The sequence below is a fragment of the Podarcis erhardii genome (assembly GCF_964252035.2).
Source record: "Podarcis erhardii genome assembly, chromosome: 3".
Lineage (NCBI taxonomy): Eukaryota > Metazoa > Chordata > Lepidosauria > Squamata > Lacertidae > Podarcis > Podarcis erhardii.
The window spans coordinates 90,158,319-90,177,166 of record NC_138507.1 but is presented as its reverse complement, the minus strand read 5'-3'; the positions used below and the strand labels follow the sequence as shown (position 1 = coordinate 90,177,166).

At 48.1% G+C, this 18,848-nt stretch overlaps 2 protein-coding genes across 9 annotated transcripts in view; one reads left to right on the top strand and one right to left on the bottom strand.

Moving 5' to 3' along the window:
• PCARE (photoreceptor cilium actin regulator) overlaps positions 1 to 18,848 on the top strand; it is a gene marked incomplete at its 5' end in the record, with an annotated part of 409,145 nt that overhangs the window by 58,163 nt on the left and 332,134 nt on the right. The gene's annotated exons all lie outside the window — the stretch shown is intronic.
• Positions 1 to 18,848, bottom strand: part of TOGARAM2 (TOG array regulator of axonemal microtubules 2) — an 87,523-nt gene that overhangs the window by 25,365 nt on the left and 43,310 nt on the right. For all 8 annotated transcript variants that reach the window (XM_081854142.1, XM_081854140.1, XM_081854139.1 and 5 more), the window contains 2 exons: positions 5,796 to 5,977; positions 1,739 to 1,895 (listed from right to left, as the gene is read on the bottom strand). In XM_081854142.1, coding sequence (XP_081710268.1) covers positions 1,739 to 1,895; positions 5,796 to 5,977 — 339 coding nt within the window. The remainder of the gene's footprint in view (positions 1 to 1,738; positions 1,896 to 5,795; positions 5,978 to 18,848) is intronic.

Here is an 18,848-nt window from a genome sequence, read left to right as displayed (position 1 = left end):
CTAAACCGCTTCTGGCTGAATGGAACAACGGGACAGGATTGGAGATTGCACGGAAATGCCAGATTGCACGGAAATGCCGTTTACCTTCCTGCCACAGTGGTACCTATTTATTAACTTGCACAGGCGTGCTTTCGAACTGCTAGGTTGGCAGGAGCTGGGACAGAGTGACAGGAGCTCACCCCGTCGCGGGGATTCAAACCACCAACCTTCCGATCGGCAAGCCCAAGAGGCTCAGTGGTTTAGACCACAGCACCACCCGTGCCCCTACAGCTGTAATAGTAGCAATAGTAGGCACTATGGGACTTTGAAGAACGATATGCAAGAATAGCCTCACCACATACACCCAGCTCTCTGGGGCTGACATTCCTCCATCTCCCACCCACAGTAAAGAGCAAGAGCAAGTGACCTTGCGCCAGAGTGCTGACTCTGCCGCTTTCTCTGCTGCTGCTGCTGCTGCTGCAGACCTTTGTGGAGTTTATACTGCAGCACAATCACTGCATGTCAGTTGCAATCAGATCACTTAGGGAGCTCTGCCATAAACCTTCCTCCTCCCCCATCTTAAATATGCACTCCTACTGTAACAGCTTGGATATTTCATCTGAAAAGCATCACATCTCAAGGGTGTGGAGGGTGTTTAAATCAGGGAGATTCTTACTGTATGGCTAAGTGCTTCCTGCGCATGAAAATTTCCTCCTGGCTATAGTTTATTTAATAAAATTATAAATTTTGGCCAAAAGCATCTGCGTTGCTTGACTGTAATTGCTGCAGGTATACTGAAATATGGGTGCATTTCATAGTGATGAGAATAGATCTCCATTCAACATGGTCCAGGAACTAGAATATTATGAAGAAGTGTGCATGCACACGAAAGCTCATACCAGTAACAAACTTAGTTGGTCTCTAAGGTGCTACTGGAAGGATTTTTTTAATAATATTATTACAGTCTGCCTTCTTAGACAGTCTCTCCATTGCTAGGGTAGCTCCCTTTTTAAGCATACCTTTTGTGAAGTGCAATGAAATCGTTGATGAAATACACTGCATAAGTGTCAAAGTCACGGATTGTTCAGCATTATAAGTGCATTATTCCAATACTGTTCATGTCAACCAAAGTACACAAGGACACATCTCACCTTTTCACTAAGAAAAGGGTCATGTTCAATGAAGACGACGGGGTTGTGGGAGTATTTCAGAGTTCACACAGTGCTGCAGCATTGGCCCAGTTCTCACATAGGAGGTGAGGAGACAAGTCTGTATGTAGACTATATCACTGCAGGCTGCAGTGGAAGACAGAGGAGGCTCACATGACTGCCACTCAATACACCAGGGATGGAGAACATAGACACTCCAGAGGTTCTTAGAGTCAAACGCCCATCAACCCCGGCCATCCCAGTCAGGGGTTCTGGGAGATGTCTTCCAACAACATCTAGACAGCCACACTTCCCTGGGAATAAGCCCCACTGAACTCAGTGGGACTTACTCCTGAGCAGACATGCGAATGCTCCTCCATAACCTCCACTCACAAGGGGGACCTCTGGGATGTTAGCTTTTCAGGCAGCTGTCATAGACAGGGGAAGGTAGCAACCCTGTAGGTCACCTTTTTCTTCTTCTCCTGACTTACACAGTGTGTATCTGATCTCTGCAAGGCGCGTTAAATGAAGGCAAATGAAATTCAGGGTGATGCAAAATGCATACGAAATCTGCATAACGAGCCCTTTTTATTTCTCAAGTCACCACATACCTTCACGAGCAGTTTTCTGTAGATGCTCTTCGAACTTCGTCAGCCTTTCCTTCTCTCTCTCTCTTTCCTTTTCTCTTTCTTTGCGCAAAATCTCTATCTCCTTTAACTGCTTCTGCCGCAGTTTCTCCTGAGCCGACTTTGATATGGTCACGTGGATCTGGACACAATGAAAGCAAAACACACTGCATGAAAAATAAGGGACACGTGTGTTGTTCTACATTAGGGATGGAAGAGGACTCTATTTTAAACGTATCTATACATGGAATTTGGTGCTTCCAACCTGATCAAGCTTTGACCACAAAGGACCACCTCTTACACTGAGCATTTGCTTATGTCTGAGCTGCTTGCACATTATCTTTTTCTTTTCCTTTTTCTAAAAAGCCTGCATATTTATACAGAAAATTATATTTAAATTTATAAACAAAAATATGTATATATTGTGTATATATAACATGCATAAAAGAGTCAAGCCTCACGCAGTACTGGATTTTTGCTGTATTATGGTATGGCGTGTTCTCCTTCATAGAGAGCACGTGTTGCGGTGGGGGCTGCCAGGACACTCCAAAGTTGGGGGGCGGGCTAATTGATCGTTGGCCACTGATGCAATTGGGGCTTCCCTTGTTGTTGGGAAGAAGTTAATGTTGCCATTTATTGATTGACAGCTAGAAATAGTAAAACTCCTTGCACAAGGCTAGGGCTTCCTCTTTTCGCCCGTGCATTGGATTGCCCGTCCCTCCCTCCCTAGAATAGGGTTGTTCGCTTTGTCCTTGCTATGCCCGTCATGGAGTCGTCTGCTTTGGAGCGGGGGCCTGGTAGGAATTTTGTCCATCTGGTTGATTGGCTGGGGCCATTTGGTTTTTGCCTACTGCGTAGCAAATCGTCACAACTTGTAAGGTTTGCGGTTAGGCATTGGTTTATGGTTTGATTGGTTGAGGGGCATGGATTGGCTGTGCCTGCCCCTCTAATGCTGCTGCTGCAAGGGATTCCGTTAAAGGAATTGGGAGCTAACTATTGCTTGTCCACTCTGTCAAGGGGGCTCGGGCCATAGCAATGAGCTCCTTGTTGCATTTGGGGTGAGGGCAGGTTCCCTGCTCCACGTAACCCCCAAGTGTATTCCCCCATTCTGACTTTCGAATTGTGCGGAATGTCAGTCTGTCCCCCATGGTGGGGGCAGATAGTCGCAACCAATGCCTACGCAACCACTCACAAATTTGTATTTTAATAAAGTTGTGGCCAAAATTATGCCAAAAATCTTAAACAAAAATTTCTGTGTGGTGTGTGAGTTATTGGGGTGGACCTGGGGACCTCGACATGCAAAAGTATTCTTACTTAAGTTTCTCGATACGATATATCAGTAGTTGAATTTATCGGCTTATGTGTTGGTTCCCTTAGGAAACATGGACTGTATACACATATAAACATTCATGTAATATTATATTTATAATAATGTGTATCATATGTGAACGTTGTTTGTATTATTTAGTGGAGCTAGTAAAAAAACCCTCACTTCTGATCAAGATCAAGGAGAAGACAGGAGTCAGGAAAAAATATTGCACAGATAAGCTCAACACCAAGAATTTCATAAAATTCCATCCCTACTCTACACACAAGTGAGGAATCTCTTGGCGTAATGTGATTCCACAAACCCAAACAGAACTCATCCATTTTCTTGAAACCTTATTTATTAGAAACTAAGATAAATATTTCATCAAAATGGAGGATGTGGTAATTTTCTTGTTTTTTCTTCAGTGTAGCTACTTAAATTGAGTACGTAGGAATGCTGTGGGTTTCAGCTGGAAACATAGTCAAAATAAAAGCATGTCTGATGTGTTCAGTAGATGTCTTTGCTTGACAAGCTGTGTGGCCAATAAAAAGATAATGCCCTCCTTATGAGCTCCTGGCTAGTCCATAGAAGATCACAGATCATAGAATCATAAAGTTGGAAGGGACCCTGAGGATCATCTAGATTAGATCTCACATTGTTTTCTTTCTTTAAAAGTGGCTGCTCCTGCAGTGGCCAAGAGATTGAATCAGAAATGCAATGTTGGAGATGGGGCATTTAACTCCATTCCCCCAAATACTTCCACCCCCAACTTAAAGCTCCTTCCTGATGCTGGTTTTAGCCACAGAGAGCTACATGGGGTACCTGTTAGGAGATAAAGACCCATATGAAGGGAGAGAAGCAGGGGTCTTGAAGTTGACCATCAACTGTGAGGACCTGAGCAGCAGGCATTGCAGGCACACAGGTCACCTGGGGCATTTAAAGCACATGACTTCATAGAATCATAAAATTGTAGAGTTGGAAGGGATCGCAAGGTACATCTAGTCCAACCCCCTGCAACACAGGCATCTCAGCTAAAGCATCCATGACAGATGACCTCTGCTTAAAAACCTCCAAGGAAGGAGAGTCCACAACCTCCCAAGGGAGACCATTCCACTGTCAAACAGCTCTTACTGCCAGAAAGTTTTTTCTGGTGTTTAGTTGGAATCTCCTTACGTGTTATTTGAATCCATTGGTACAGGTCCTACCCTCCAGAGCAGGAGAAAACAAGTTTGCTCCATCTTCCATGTGACATCCCTTCAGATATTTGAAGGTGGCTATCATAGTTCCTCTCAGTCTCCTCAGTTTAAACATACCCAACACTCTCAACCATTCTTTATAAGGCTTGGTTTCCAGACCCTTGACCATCTTGGTCACCCTTCTCTGCACACATTCTTATTGTCATTAATTGAACCCAGAACCTTCTGCATGCAAATCAAATGTTCTACTGTTGAGCTACAGTTCTTCCCCTTGTACAGTAGTTTGCCCCATAGCCCCAAATGCATTTATCAGGGATGAAACAACATTGGGAACCTGATTGCAGATTTCCCACAAGGCAAGTTCCAATTTAGGTGCATCTGAATGACTTATGATCATGCACACATGCACAGCTTCTGCATGCTCTGCCAATGCTTGTGGGGGTCCAAAATGGAACCCCTGCACAAAATGAGGATTGCTTGTAATTTGTTGGATGCAGCTGAAAGAGAAAGTACAAGTATAAGCAGATATTAGGCAGAAGACTTGAGGTGGGGTTGGAGACTATTATATAAGATGAGAAGCAAGAGAATTTCAGAAAAAGGAGGGCATGTGGCTTATATTATTTATATAATTGATTTCACATATAGTTTCAGGCTGATATTTTAAAAAATGCTGAACCAATGCTTTTTCAGTCCAAGAAAGAGAAAAGTTTTAGCAAGCACTATTCTGAACAGATGATAAAAGAATCTGGCTTGAGCTATGTAAAAAAAGGCAAGCAATTTATATTAGCAGGAATGTAGAAGGGCAGCATTACTTGAGACTAGATCCTCAGAAATCGTTAATGAATTCCTCTATCCCTAAACTTCACTTTGAATGCCCCTTCTGTGGTTTATGTATCATTTTGCCACTGCAGGAAAACATGCAAGAAATTAAGGAAGTTTCCGAGGCTCTTTCTGCAAAATCAGATTAATGCAATAAAAACACACTTGATTTCTTCTAGCTGCATACGATTTGTACATCTTCCTTTGTATTCTTTTAGTTTACTACATTTGTTTCCCACCCTTCCTCCAAAGATCTCAGGGCAATGTGCACAGGGTTCTCACTTTTAATCCTATAAGGAATCCCATGAGATAATTTAGATGGAGTTTAGCGCTTCCAGGCAGGTGCTTAATATTGCAAATGGGTCATGGAGATATCACACATGGGTCACTGGCAATAGGAGTTTTAATTTATCAGGCTTGCTCTGTTGCATGAGTCTGTGCGGCCCTAAAGGTGATTACAGATGAGGGATTCTCTCTGGAAAACATCCCCAGGTACCTGACAATTCAAGTCATTGAAGTATGGGTCTGATCCCTACAATTCCAAACCAGCATGCTTAACTGCAGTGGCATCGTTTAAAAAGCAATAATCAAATGTCACTCACAGTCACCCTCGCTACTGCTTGCTAACTTACCATACCTTTCCCTTGGCTTAGTTAAATACACATCACCGCACCAACGTGCCCTCATTAGAACTAGAAAGGGGATAGAAGGCGCATACCCTTCCATTGCTCTCCTTCCACTCGTCATCTTTCAAAACGTAAGAACTTGAGAGCTGGCCCCCTTCCTTAGCCAGACCGGGAGAGGAGGCGGTTAATGGCAGTACGGATTCTAGTGGACACCCAGTAACCTTCAAGGTTGCAGACAGGCCATTTCTGAAAGCGGGTTCCGGTGCACTGGTTTCTGATGAGCCAATAAAGCATAAGAAACACGTTAGCACGGGCAGCGAGCATGTATGAAATAACAAGTGTTACTGTGGAGAGCATGAGCCAAGAAATTACACAATGTATTAATGTAAATCGAGAGGCTGTGCCAAGGAGATACTCCACTAGATTGAATCACTCCCTGTGTAGATGGACTCAAAGAGCTGTGGGTGTGTGGGTGTGGGTGTGGGTGTGGGTGTGTGGGTGTGTGGGTGTGGGTGTGTGTGTGAGAGAGAGAGAGAGAGAGAGAGAGAGAGAGAGAGAGAGGGAAAGGCCAAATGAAAGCTCTGTCCTCCTTGTTTCCATTTCCTGTCAGCTGTGGGTTATGCTATTACAGTGGTACCTCTGGTTACGTACTTAATTCGTTCTGGAGGTCCGTTCTTAACCTGAAACTGTTCTTAACCTGAAGCACTACTTTAGCTAATGGGGCCTCCTGCTGCTGCCGCACCGCCGGAGCACAATTTCTGTTCTCATCCTGAAGCAAAGTTCTTAACCCGAGGTACTATTTCTGGGTTAGCAGAGTCTGTAACCTGAAGGGTATGTAACCTGAAGTGTATGTAACCCGATGTACCACTGTATTACCTTTGTAAATAAATTGTAGTAGTCAAGTGGGAGCTGTAACAAAATATGTTGCAGTGTATCCTCACCTCTGGAAAAGCCTGTTCCTTTTTCGGGGCTCCAGCCAATCAGCCAGCCATGCCCTCCTACAGCAAGCCATTAGGAACATAGAGAACATAGGAAGCTGCTTTATACTGAGTCAGAACATTTATCGAGCTCAGCGTTGTCTGTTTCGACTGGCAGCAGGTCCCCAGGATTTTACAGCCAGGGTTCTCTCCTAGTCCTTGCTGGAGATGTCAGGGATTGAACGTGAGAACCTTCTACCACTGAGCTACGGCACTTCCCCTACCTTGATTTCCCTGGTTTTCTTTTCCAACTAACCCTCTGCATTATGTGGCCACTGAGCATGCACCATCCCCTTTAGTTTGCAAGGGCTTACTATAAAACCTCAGGAGTCCCCAAGCAGGCCAATAGCAACTTGCTGTTTCTCAGTTGTCCTGATTTGACTCCATTTCTACCAGCACTCACCACGTGAGTTTACTACCAGAGTGTCACCGGAAATCACCCCCCCCCCCTTATCTACACGTGTTACGCACAAGTACCACACACACGTACACGCATCTCCCCTCCCTGACCCAAGAGATGTCCCTTTAGAGGCTCATCTCCTAAAAGCCTTCCGTAAATAAGGAAGCGCTAGACTCACAAACCGATCGCCGTAAGCGCTCCGCTTAGCCCCATTTTTACTGTGAGTAGACCGGGCGCCTGAACTCTAGGTCAAACAGCGGCCGCCTCAGCCAATCATCATCACCGAACAGCGCCCCTAGCGGCGGCTGCGCTGGTACTACAGCCGGCATTCGCTGCGTCCCTGTCTGACAGCTCACTGATACAATGTTTCCGAGTTCAGTCAACCATGACTGAACCAATCAAGACCTTGCTACATTGTTTCCTGAACTTGGAACTGGTTTGAACTTCGAAGTCTTTTGCCGTTTTATATTCACCAAAAATCAGCCGTATGTCGGATTTTCATCGGACCACTTTTATTCCACTGCACGTCACAAGGACTATCAAAGGGGGGTGACTTGGGACGGGGTGGCCATAATCCCTCGACCGAGCAGTCACGTACTCTGCGACCTTTCCCCGCTGACCGGACAACCTTGATAGCCGTCATGAAGGGCTCAGACATAAGGCTATCAGAGATACAATAACTTGCATATCTCAGTGTATTCCACGCGGACTTTCACAAAGGACACTGACCGGATTCCCCTCAGGGGGCAGGAAACTTCGCCCTTCTTCTTTGTTCTCCAGAGTGACTCATGTTGGGAGGGGGAGGAAGCTCTTGCCAGGTGTCAGGACACTCGGATTACCTGTGTAGCCCCTCCTCGGCTCCTCCTAATTCTAGTGTAATCATGATGTAAATATGATGTAATTCTGGGGGTGTAGTTTGGGGGATTAGCAACTAATAAAAGTTAGGGACACCCTTTGTTCGGGGCTTCCATCTTGCTTCACCTCGTGGACGGTGGGAGCCCTGTCGCGACAGTCTTTTTCTTTAATAAAGACCGAGCCTACTGGCTGCTGTTTTGCTCTGATTTGCCCTGGTCGGTGTCTTCATTTGTCCAAGAGAGCCCTCGGATTTTCCCGTTACAGTTTTTGGCGACCGCGCTCAGGGACTCTTGGTTCTCCTGCAGAGGTGAGAGGGGAGATAAAGGGGATCGGGCGCCACTGGGCCACTTTAGCCCAGGGATCCTTTTTTCCTCTCCCTGCCTCCTCTTTGCGGGCGGTAATCAACCGTCACCAGGAGCCCGACCAGAGAGAGCAAAGGCGAGGTAAAAGCCGGCTAAAAGAAAAGGATCCCGGGATCTGCGGGGGACATCTTCGAACGTGAGTATGGTTTGAAGTAAAACACATTGGGAGGGGGGTGGAGAAGCAGTGTCCCCACGACAGCCAGACTTTCCTTCTTTCATTTCTGGCGTAACCCCTCGGAGTCGGCCGGGTACGCTCTAAACTTTGTCCTTTTCTAACCCGAATCTCCCTTTCGGAAAGTGGCCAGGAGATCGTGGAACTTTACTATCTGGCGCTTACCTCTCGGAGTCGTCTGGGTACGCCAAAACCTTTTTCTTTCTCTCCCCTCAATTTCTTACACGGAGTGTGTCCGGGGAAATTGTGGTACCTTTACTGTTTTCCGGCGCTTACCTCTCGGAGTCGTCTGGGTACGCCAAAACCTTTTTCTTTCTCTCCCCTCAATTTCTTACACGGAGTGTGTCCGGGGAAATTGTGGTACCTTTACTGTTTTCCGGCGCTTACCTCTCGGAGTCGTCCGGGTACGCCTTAATCTACCTATCCTTTCCTCCCCCGTTTTCCGTCTTGGAATTGAGTCCGGGAAAGCGTGGCTCTTAGTTATTTCTCTGACGTTCCTCTCTCGGAGTCGTCCGGAGGCGTCCTTCAAAGGAAAATTCTCTCCCTATCCTTTTCTCCCCCGTTTTCCGTCTTGGAATTGAGTCCGGGAAAGCGTGGCTCTTAGTTATTTCTCTGACGTTCCTCTCTCGGAGTCGTCCGGAGGCGTCCTTCAAAGGAAAATTCTCTCCCTATCCTTTTCTCCCCCGTTTTCCGTCTTGGAATTGAGTCCGGGAAAGCGTGGCTCTTTACTGTCTTTTCTCTGACGTTCCCCTCTCGGAGTCGTCCAGGGGAGTCCATCCAAGCCTTTCTCTCCCTCTTTCCTGCCTCATCTATAATGCAAACGAAGCCGCCCCTCCTGCCTGGCGACCTTTGTTAGGGATGACCCGGGTACGTGAGAACGCAAGGTCGTTTGTTTCCTTTTCCAAACTATCATTTTTCTCGGACCTTGATCTGGCATTGCACTGCGCAAGCGTCCAGTAAAGGTTCTGAATTTAGTCTCAAAGACTAGGCAGGAGGCTGTCGTGGAGGGTAGAAGGGGTGGCTCACGAATTGGGGCCCCACACTAGGACCAGTTGTGTAAGCAGTACTGCAGTAGAAACTTTAGGAGTTGTGTTTTGTGTATCGGGTAGAGAGAGAGACCCGTGAGTACAAGGTTGATGTTTTCGAAGTATAGGTGATAAGGTAGTTACAGTTAATGATAGAGAGGATTAAATTTAATAGGAATAAGCTGAGGTACCTAAAATTACTAAAGAATATTATTTTTTCTATTTCTCCTTTTTCGTGTGTGTGTGTGTGTCCCCTTTGTCTGTCTATTTTCCCTTTGTAGTATACATCGCTAGCGAACCCCATTTTCTGTACAACAGAGTAATGGGAGCAAACGTTTCCCAACACTCTGACTGGACTCCTCCTGGCGAAAAGGCTTCCATGAAGCCTTTTCGCTCCGGAAAGGACTCCGATACCCCTCTGCAGTTTGTCCTTTTCAACTGGAAAGAACTGAGAGGGAGAAAGGGACTCTCGAAATCCAAACTGAGGGATCTCTGTAACATTTCGTGGGTTGCTTTTACCCACCACCTGGAACCATCCTCTCAATGGCCGCCTCATGGTTCCTTTAATCTCATAAGAATACAAGCACTTAAGTCTTACTTGGCTGATGAGAAACCACAACAATTATATTACCTAAATGTCTTCATTGAAGCCCGCGAATTATTTCAACGGCAGCAAGCTCAAATTGCCCGTCAGATGGCAGTTCTGAAACCAACCAGACCCCCTCCATATGACGAGATTAGAACCCAGGAGGAACAATTGGATAGGACCCTTGTCCCATTCTACTACCCCGAACCACTAGCTTCCCGATTGCCAGGACCCGGGGCAGGAAACAGGACAGGATCCGGTGGAGGGGGCGCGGGACCGGGGGAAAACGCAACAGATCCAACGGCTGTTACCCCTTCCCAAGGCGCGGGACTAGGACAACACGTAGTGGACCCACCCGTTGTTACCCCTTCTCAGAATATATCGAGTGTCTCACCACCTAACCCTTCCTCAAGTACTCCCACCTCGGGGGAAGACCAAGTAGGGTTGGATCTTGGACCCCCCCCCAACGGGCAACTTTTAAACGGAGAAAGAGAGGGACCCGTCTCCAGCAGAACTAGAAATAGGGACAACCTGCAGAATGGAGAAATAGAAGGTGCTTTCCCTCTGCGTGCATTACCTATACCTCCAGCCAGGGCAGGAGACCCGCCACGCATGGTCTTTACTCATCAGCCCTTCCTTACCTCGGACTTGATGAATTGGTCCGACAAGATGCCCTCCTTAAGAGACGACCCCGACAAATGCCACCGCCAGGTGGCCACCATTTTCTCTACTCACAATCCTACTTGGGCAGATGTTCATATGTTGCTTGGGGCCCTCTTTAACGAGGCAGAAAAAAAAGAAATATTAGCAAAAGCGGGGGAGGCTCTAACACGAGAAGGCTACCAACCAAATCGCCCCGCCTCGATGACCCCACTGACTGCCCAGACGATACTGAATGACCCAGACTGGGACTACAACACCGACAATGGCATATGGGGTCTAAAAATTTTCAAAAAGGCCATCTTAGATGGAATAAAAGCTGCTGGTCAGCGAACTGTAAACTGGACAAAAGTCCAAGCCGTCCTTCAAGGGCCGGAAGAACACCCATCCGACTATTACACCCGTCTAGTCTCTGCTATCAAAACCTGGGGTGGGATAGACCCGGAAAGTCCCCAGCATGAAGTCATAGTCAAAGGCTTCTTCAAAGACCAGGCGACAGCAGATATAAGGAAAGCCCTAAACTCACATCTGGGGTACGACGGAAAGACTATAACCGAGATCCTTTCCATTGCCAAGTCGGTCTTTAACTCTAGGGACGAGCGGAGAAAGAAAGATCAGAAGCCCGATTCCCCGCGAGTATTAGCTTATGCAGGAGGAGTCCCCCCTTTCAAAGACAAGGGCAAACCTAGAGGATCTGATTCCCGAGACCGACGTGTTTGCTATAACTGCCAAGAAATAGGGCATGTAAGAAGATTTTGTCCCCTCCTACCAGAAATTGCAAGGTCCGACTATAGAGACTTTAGAACCTATCGGCCAGACTATCAAGAATCCCCCTACCCCAAACCCAGAGAGTCAAACCTTCCCTATGGACCCACGACCCATGCGCAACATCATGCGGGTCCTCCCCCACCACAACCAAGAACCAGGAACCCCACCCAAGATCCACAGAATCCATTTAAGCCGACCAACCGCACCACCAATTCAGCACATGAAATGGTGATGGATGAGTACCAACCACATTGACAATTAGAAGCAGATCCCGCCTCTTTCTCCTTCCTTTGCCCCGTCTTACAATTGTCGTCTTCTGACCCAATCTGCACAATGCAAATAGACGGACAATCTTACGATTGCCTTTTGGATACCGGAGCCACCTACTCCACCCTTACTAATAGCCATTTGACCCCCGGGGAGGAAACCAGGACCGTAATGGGGCTGGATGGAATTCCCCGCAGCTGCCCTCTTTCCAAACCCGCAAAGGTTTCCGTCGGACCTCTATCTATTAAACATACCTTCTTACTGACATCTAGCCCCGTCAACCTTTTGGGGAGGGATCTGCTCTGTAAATTAAACGCCACCATACAATGTGGTCAGGAAGGAATTTATTTACATATGCCAAACGAATCCCTCTTCAACTTTCAAGGAGTCTTACAAGAAGCCCACAGTACAACTATTGATCTTCCACACGAATTACTAAACAGCGTTTCCCCTTCCCTATGGGGAACCGAGTCAACCTCCGTCGGGCTCCTAAAGTCTGCGGTACCAGTAAAGATTGACTACAAGGAAAATCTACCTTTCCCTTGCACCAAACAATACCCACTCCCCCCAGACGCAATAGACGGACTGACCCCGATGATTGAAGAATTCTTAAGGATGGGAGTTTTAGTCCCATGTGCCTCTCCTTGTAATACCCCCCTTCTTCCTGTTAAAAAGCCCAATACAAACCCCACCAAATGGCGCTTGGTACAAGATCTCAGGCTCGTGAATTCCTTCGTCATCCCCAGACACGCTGTAGTCGCCAATCCACACCATCTTTTAAGCACCATCCCGGAGGGAACTGTGATCTATTCAGTCATAGATCTATGTTCTGCTTTCTTTAGCATCCCCGTGCACCCAGAAAGCCAATTCCTCTTTGCTTTCACATGGCAGACAGGGCAATTAACATGGACCCGCTTACCCCAAGGATATGTAGAATCCCCAGCCATTTTCTCGTCTATACTACACCAGGACTTGTCAGACGTAACCCTACCCGGAGCTTCTGCCCTGAGGCTTTACGTCGACGACATTTTACTCTGTGCACGGGACCTGGAATCCTGCAGAGGAGACACTATAGCCCTCCTAAACATATTAGCACAAAAGGGACATAAAGTATCCCCGAAAAAGATACAATATTGTAAGAAGGAGGTTAAATACCTTGGCCACATCCTAGGGGAGGGCACCCGCGCACTAACCACAGACAGAATTGAGGCGATAACCAAATTACCCCTGCCAAAAACTAAGAGACAACTCCGAGGCTTCATTGGAATGAGCGGATTCTGCCGAGCTTGGATTCCACGCTACGGAGAATTCACACGCCCCCTTACAGCAATGACACACGACAATGCCCCGGATCAATTACAATGGTCTGCAGAGGCGCTTGAAGCCTTTGAATCTATTAAAAGAGAACTAAGAACCTCACCTGCCCTCGGGCTCCCAGATTATAGACTACCTTTTTCTCTATACGTGCACGAAAATAAGGGAGTAGCATCGGGAGTCCTTACACAACCATTTCAAGGGAGGAACAGGCCTGTTGCTTATTACAGCCTTCAGCTGGACACTACTGTACTAGGAAACGTGGGATGCCTTAGAGCTGTAGCAGCTGCAGCCCTGCTGCTAGAAAAGGCACAAGAAACCGTCCTAGGGCATGACCTAACCGTGAACGTTCCCCATGCTGTCGCTACCCTCCTTAGCTTACAAGGATGCCAACGTTTCACAATACAACGCTTAAACAGATACGAGGCCATCCTCCTCAGTCCATCAAACGTCACTATAAAAAGAGTAAACTCTCTCAACCCTGCAACCCTTTTGCCCCTCCCTGACGACGGCACCCCACATCACGATTGTGCTCAAATAGTCCGCCATGTGGAAAAACCACGGGAAGACCTTGACTACCTTCCTCTAACAGACCCTGACCTCATCCTGTACACTGACGGGAGCTCCAAGGTTGTGGGAGGGGAACGGAAGAGTGGATATGCCATAGTCACCGACAGCGAAATTTTGGAAGCACGACCTGTCCATGCCAAGTACAGTGCTCAAGCAGCTGAACTAATCGCCCTGATCAGAGCTTGTGAATTGGGGGCAGGACAAAAAATTACTATCTACACAGATTCAAAATATTGCTTCGGGTTAGTGCATGCCACAGGACAGATCTGGTTACAAAGGGGCTTCTTGACTGCGGCAGGGACTCAAATTGCACACGCATCCCTAGTACAGCGCCTCATGGACTCTATACACCTTCCTGAAGCTATTGCAGTAGTACATTGCAAGGCACATACGAAAGGGAGGGACTCAGTCTCAACAGGAAACCGACGTGCCGATCGCGCAGCTCAAGAGGCAGCCTTTCAGCCCCTCTCCGCAGACAATGAGTTCCAGGGATCACAAGTTTTATCAGATATAAATTTCACTGAGATGTACAAAACTGCGACCCCAGATGAGATCAAAAGGTGGGAAGAACAGGGGGCCCACTCAGAAAACGGCATTTGGTATTTTCCAGATAAAAGGCTCATAATGCCCAGACTATGGGTACCCAAGCATTTGAGGGTTCTGCACCAGTGCACCCACTGGGGAAGAGAAAAACTTATCGACGCAATGCAGCGTTGCTGGTATGCCCCAGGTCTAGCCCTTGCCGCTAAGACTGCCGTAAAGAATTGCCACACTTGTCAGAGTTTTAATCCAAAACATACCGCCAGGTGCCCACCTGGGGCCAGACCATGGGCCTTCGTTCCATTCGAAAGCCTACAAATAGACTTTATAGATCTACCCCCTTGCCAGGGCTACAAACATGCTTTGGTCATCATTGACCAGTTGACCGGGTGGGTGGAATGTTTCCCTACTCGCAGGGCGACTGCACACATTGTTGCAAAGATTCTAATACAAGAAATCATACCCCGTTTCGGGGTCCCCAGACACGTAGACAGTGACAGAGGTTCACATTTCACGTCAGATATAATCCAACAAGTCGCCACCGCCCTAGGGGTTAAATGGAAGTTACACACCCCATACCATCCTCCTTCCTCCGGACAAGTGGAAAGAATGAACCAGCAGCTTAAATCACAACTAGGAAAACTTTGTAAAGACTCCGACATCAAATGGGTCAATGCCCTTCCACTAGTCTTGCATAATCTAAGAGCATGCCCCCGCGGAAACCTGAAACTATCTCCTTATGAATTACTATTCGGAAGACCCTCCCCAGTATATAACACCCAGTTTCCAACATCAGAGTTAGAGGTGGGCGAGTCAGAGTTAACTAAATATGTAATACAGCTCCAAAAACAACTCATCCTCCTCCACAAATATGCCGCCTCGAGTCAAAACATTCCTTTAGATGAAAATGTCCACCCATACCAACCTGGAGACTGGATACTAGCAAAAACCTACCATAAGATACCTCTACGGCCCACCTGGGAGGGTCCCTACCAAATACTTTTAACCACTCCAACTTCCGTTAAGGTAGCAGAAAAGGCGGCATGGTTACATCACACGCGCTGCAAACCCGCTTCAGCACCTGAACCTACCACGGACGACTCGCCCTACACCGTCCCAGGCCGCCCAGCAGACGACGACAGCGATACAGAAAACGACCAACAGACCGGACCAGATCGGGGCACGAATCGAGCCCAACAGACCGGACCAGATCGGGGCACGAATCGAGCCCAACAGACCGGACCAGATCGGGGCACGAATCGAGCCCAACAGACCGGACCAGATCGGGGCACGAATCGGGCCCAACAGACCGGACCAGACCAACCACACACACCAACCCATTGGACTTCAGAGATAACCACAGCAGCCGCCCAGAACGACCAACCCCAGAACGACCAACCCCCAATTCGCCTCAAATTCCGCAGAACACACATACCCATCTGACAGCTCCGTCTGACATCTCCGTCTGACAGCTCCAACTGACAGCTCCATCTGACAGCTCCGCCTACCACCCCGTCTGACAGCTCCGACTGACAGCTCCATCTGACATCTCCGCCTACCACCCGTCTGACACCTACGTCCGACAGCTCAATTTCCCATCACAATGACGACCACAATATCCGCCTTCCTCATCCTTTTTATTACCTCTGTTTTTTCTCAACAACCTATGGGCTCTCACCCATCATGCCCCGGATTACAAATTGAATACAAATATCTAGACTTTGGGATTGTCGATATGGTAAAGACAGGGACGCCGGACCGCCTAGGGGATTTTGATTTCTGCTTACCCGAAACCCGTGTACTTCTTCGCCATTCCCTACTACCTGTCCTCTCTACTCACCAAACTTGGGAACTTTTTATTCGCTCCCCTTCCTACACGCCACTTGGCAAAATCACCCTCACCAAAGATGGCTCTTGGAATCGAGCCCACTGCTTCAATGGTTCCTATGTACTCTTTTCCGATGGCACCCCAGAACAAACTCTCAACTGGACACTTCTAAACAATGGTGGTGGTGAATCAGTCTATACTGACAAAAATCACCCCACAGACCATCTCGTTCACGGCTTCTATTGCCAACGGGTAGATTCCGCTCCCCGCAAAACTATCCTACAAGGAGTTTGCCTCCGAAGGTACTGCTGCGTCTGGGATATCGGACTAGCCTCCGGTTGGGACGGAAAGGCATATCTCGAAGGCTGGCACCACTCAATTACACCCTCAACGGAATGGGACACTACCGGACCCCAAAGGTGTGGAGGTCTCACCACAAATCTCACCTACCTACTCCGCCAAGACCCCCTTCATCCCGCCGGTACCGCACCTCGACAAAGGGGGGAACTGTCAGTTTCTGAAAACACCAACAATAATGACTTTTTGTCCACTTGGCATTCCAACACTTATGTGAAATTAATCTCTCAAATCGCAAAACAAACAACAACCAAGGAGTGCTGGATCTGTGCCAATGCCCCCGCACACCTCCACAGTGGCATACCATTTCTAGGAGTACCTCTCACCCTGCAACAGCATCTCTTGGCTGACGTGCAGTCCTGGAACCTGACTGCTGTGAACTTGACCCACCAATACATTTACCTGACTGGACCTACAACAGGTGACCTTTGCCGGAAGTTCAGCGGGAACGACAAGCTTATCGGCGAGAGCACCTGTAAGTACACCATTGACATTACCTTAAATGGCAAAATTACCCTCTGGCACCAAAGCGATCCCTCCATTCACCCCAGCTTAATGTCTGCATGGAATTATGTTATGGCTTTACCTAACTCCTGGAGCCCCTCCCCGATCACCCGGTGTTTCTTCCGCGCTTTTCTCACCGGCCGCATAGACTCATGCCTGCAAGGGTTATTCTGGATTTGTGGCCACCGCGGCTATGTATGGGCTAGCCCCCACTCCCGTGGCACATGTTATCTCGGCCTGATCTTGCCCGGAGTCCGGATCACCCAGGATTTACCTCCCGGAAGAAGGCGCAATAAGAGGGCAAAGGATTTGTCACAACTCTCTGATGTAGCAGCCAATAGTGAAACTTATGGCCGAGCCCTTTTCCCTGCGTACGGAGCTGGCTCCAACCACGTCGATATCCTTAAATTAACGGACATCCTACTAAATTTCATGGAAGAATCCAATGCGGCTACCCAATCTATCCTAACGGAGTTAACAGAGGTCAGACAGACTGCGATACAGAACCGCCTTGCTTTGGACTATGTTCTAGCCTCGACCGGAGGCGTTTGTGCTCTTGTCGGAACCGAATGTTGCACACACGTGTCCGACCAAACCCTCAATATCACTGGACATCTTAACAACATCCATAAATTGACGAAAGAGCTAAAGGATATCCAACATGAAGGACTGTCGGATGCCCAGTTGTGGAGCTGGCTGCCCGGGTCAGGGTGGATAAAGCAACTCCTAGGGAACGGACTCCTGATCCTCATAACTGTAACCATTTGCATTGCTGTCTTCTGCTGCGCAATCCACTGCTTCCCGATGTGCTGTCAGACGTGCTGTTCCTGCCTTCCGACTCATCTTCGCCCGCGATCAGCTACTGCCCACGGACTGCCGGCCCCAAGAACCCAAGCGACCCCCATCGAAATGGGAGCCCTGAAGAACTTCCAAATTCCGGATTCTAGGTATGGCATGTCCGACTTTTATTGATTGTGCGGAGAAAAGGATTGCGCGGTTTTCCTACCTTCGCAATCTTATCTCCGAAGGGGGGAACTGTCACCGGAAATCACCCCCCCCCCCCTTATCTACACGTGTTACGCACAAGTACCACACACACGTACACGCATCTCCCCTCCCTGACCCAAGAGATGTCCCTTTAGAGGCTCATCTCCTAAAAGCCTTCCGTAAATAAGGAAGCGCTAGACTCACAAACCGATCGCCGTAAGCGCTCCGCTTAGCCCCATTTTTACTGTGAGTAGACCGGGCGCCTGAACTCTAGGTCAAACAGCGGCCGCCTCAGCCAATCATCATCACCGAACAGCGCCCCTAGCGGCGGCTGCGCTGGTACTACAGCCGGCATTCGCTGCGTCCCTGTCTGACAGCTCACTGATACAATGTTTCCGAGTTCAGTCAACCATGACTGAACCAATCAAGACCTTGCTACATTGTTTCCTGAACTTGGAACTGGTTTGAACTTCGAAGTCTTTTGCCGTTTTATATTCACCAAAAATCAGCCGTATGTCGGATTTTCATCGGACCACTTTTATTCCACTGCACGTCACAAGGACTATCAAAGGGGGGTGACTTGGGACGGGGTGGCCATAATCCCTCGACCGAGCAGTCACGTACTCTGCGACCTTTCCCCGCTGACCGGACAACCTTGATAGCCGTCATGAAGGGCTCAGACATAAGGCTATCAGAGATACAATAACTTGCATATCTCAGTGTATTCCACGCGGACTTTCACAAAGGACACTGACCGGATTCCCCTCAGGGGGCAGGAAACTTCGCCCTTCTTCTTTGTTCTCCAGAGTGACTCATGTTGGGAGGGGGAGGAAGCTCTTGCCAGGTGTCAGGACACTCGGATTACCTGTGTAGCCCCTCCTCGGCTCCTCCTAATTCTAGTGTAATCATGATGTAAATATGATGTAATTCTGGGGGTGTAGTTTGGGGGATTAGCAACTAATAAAAGTTAGGG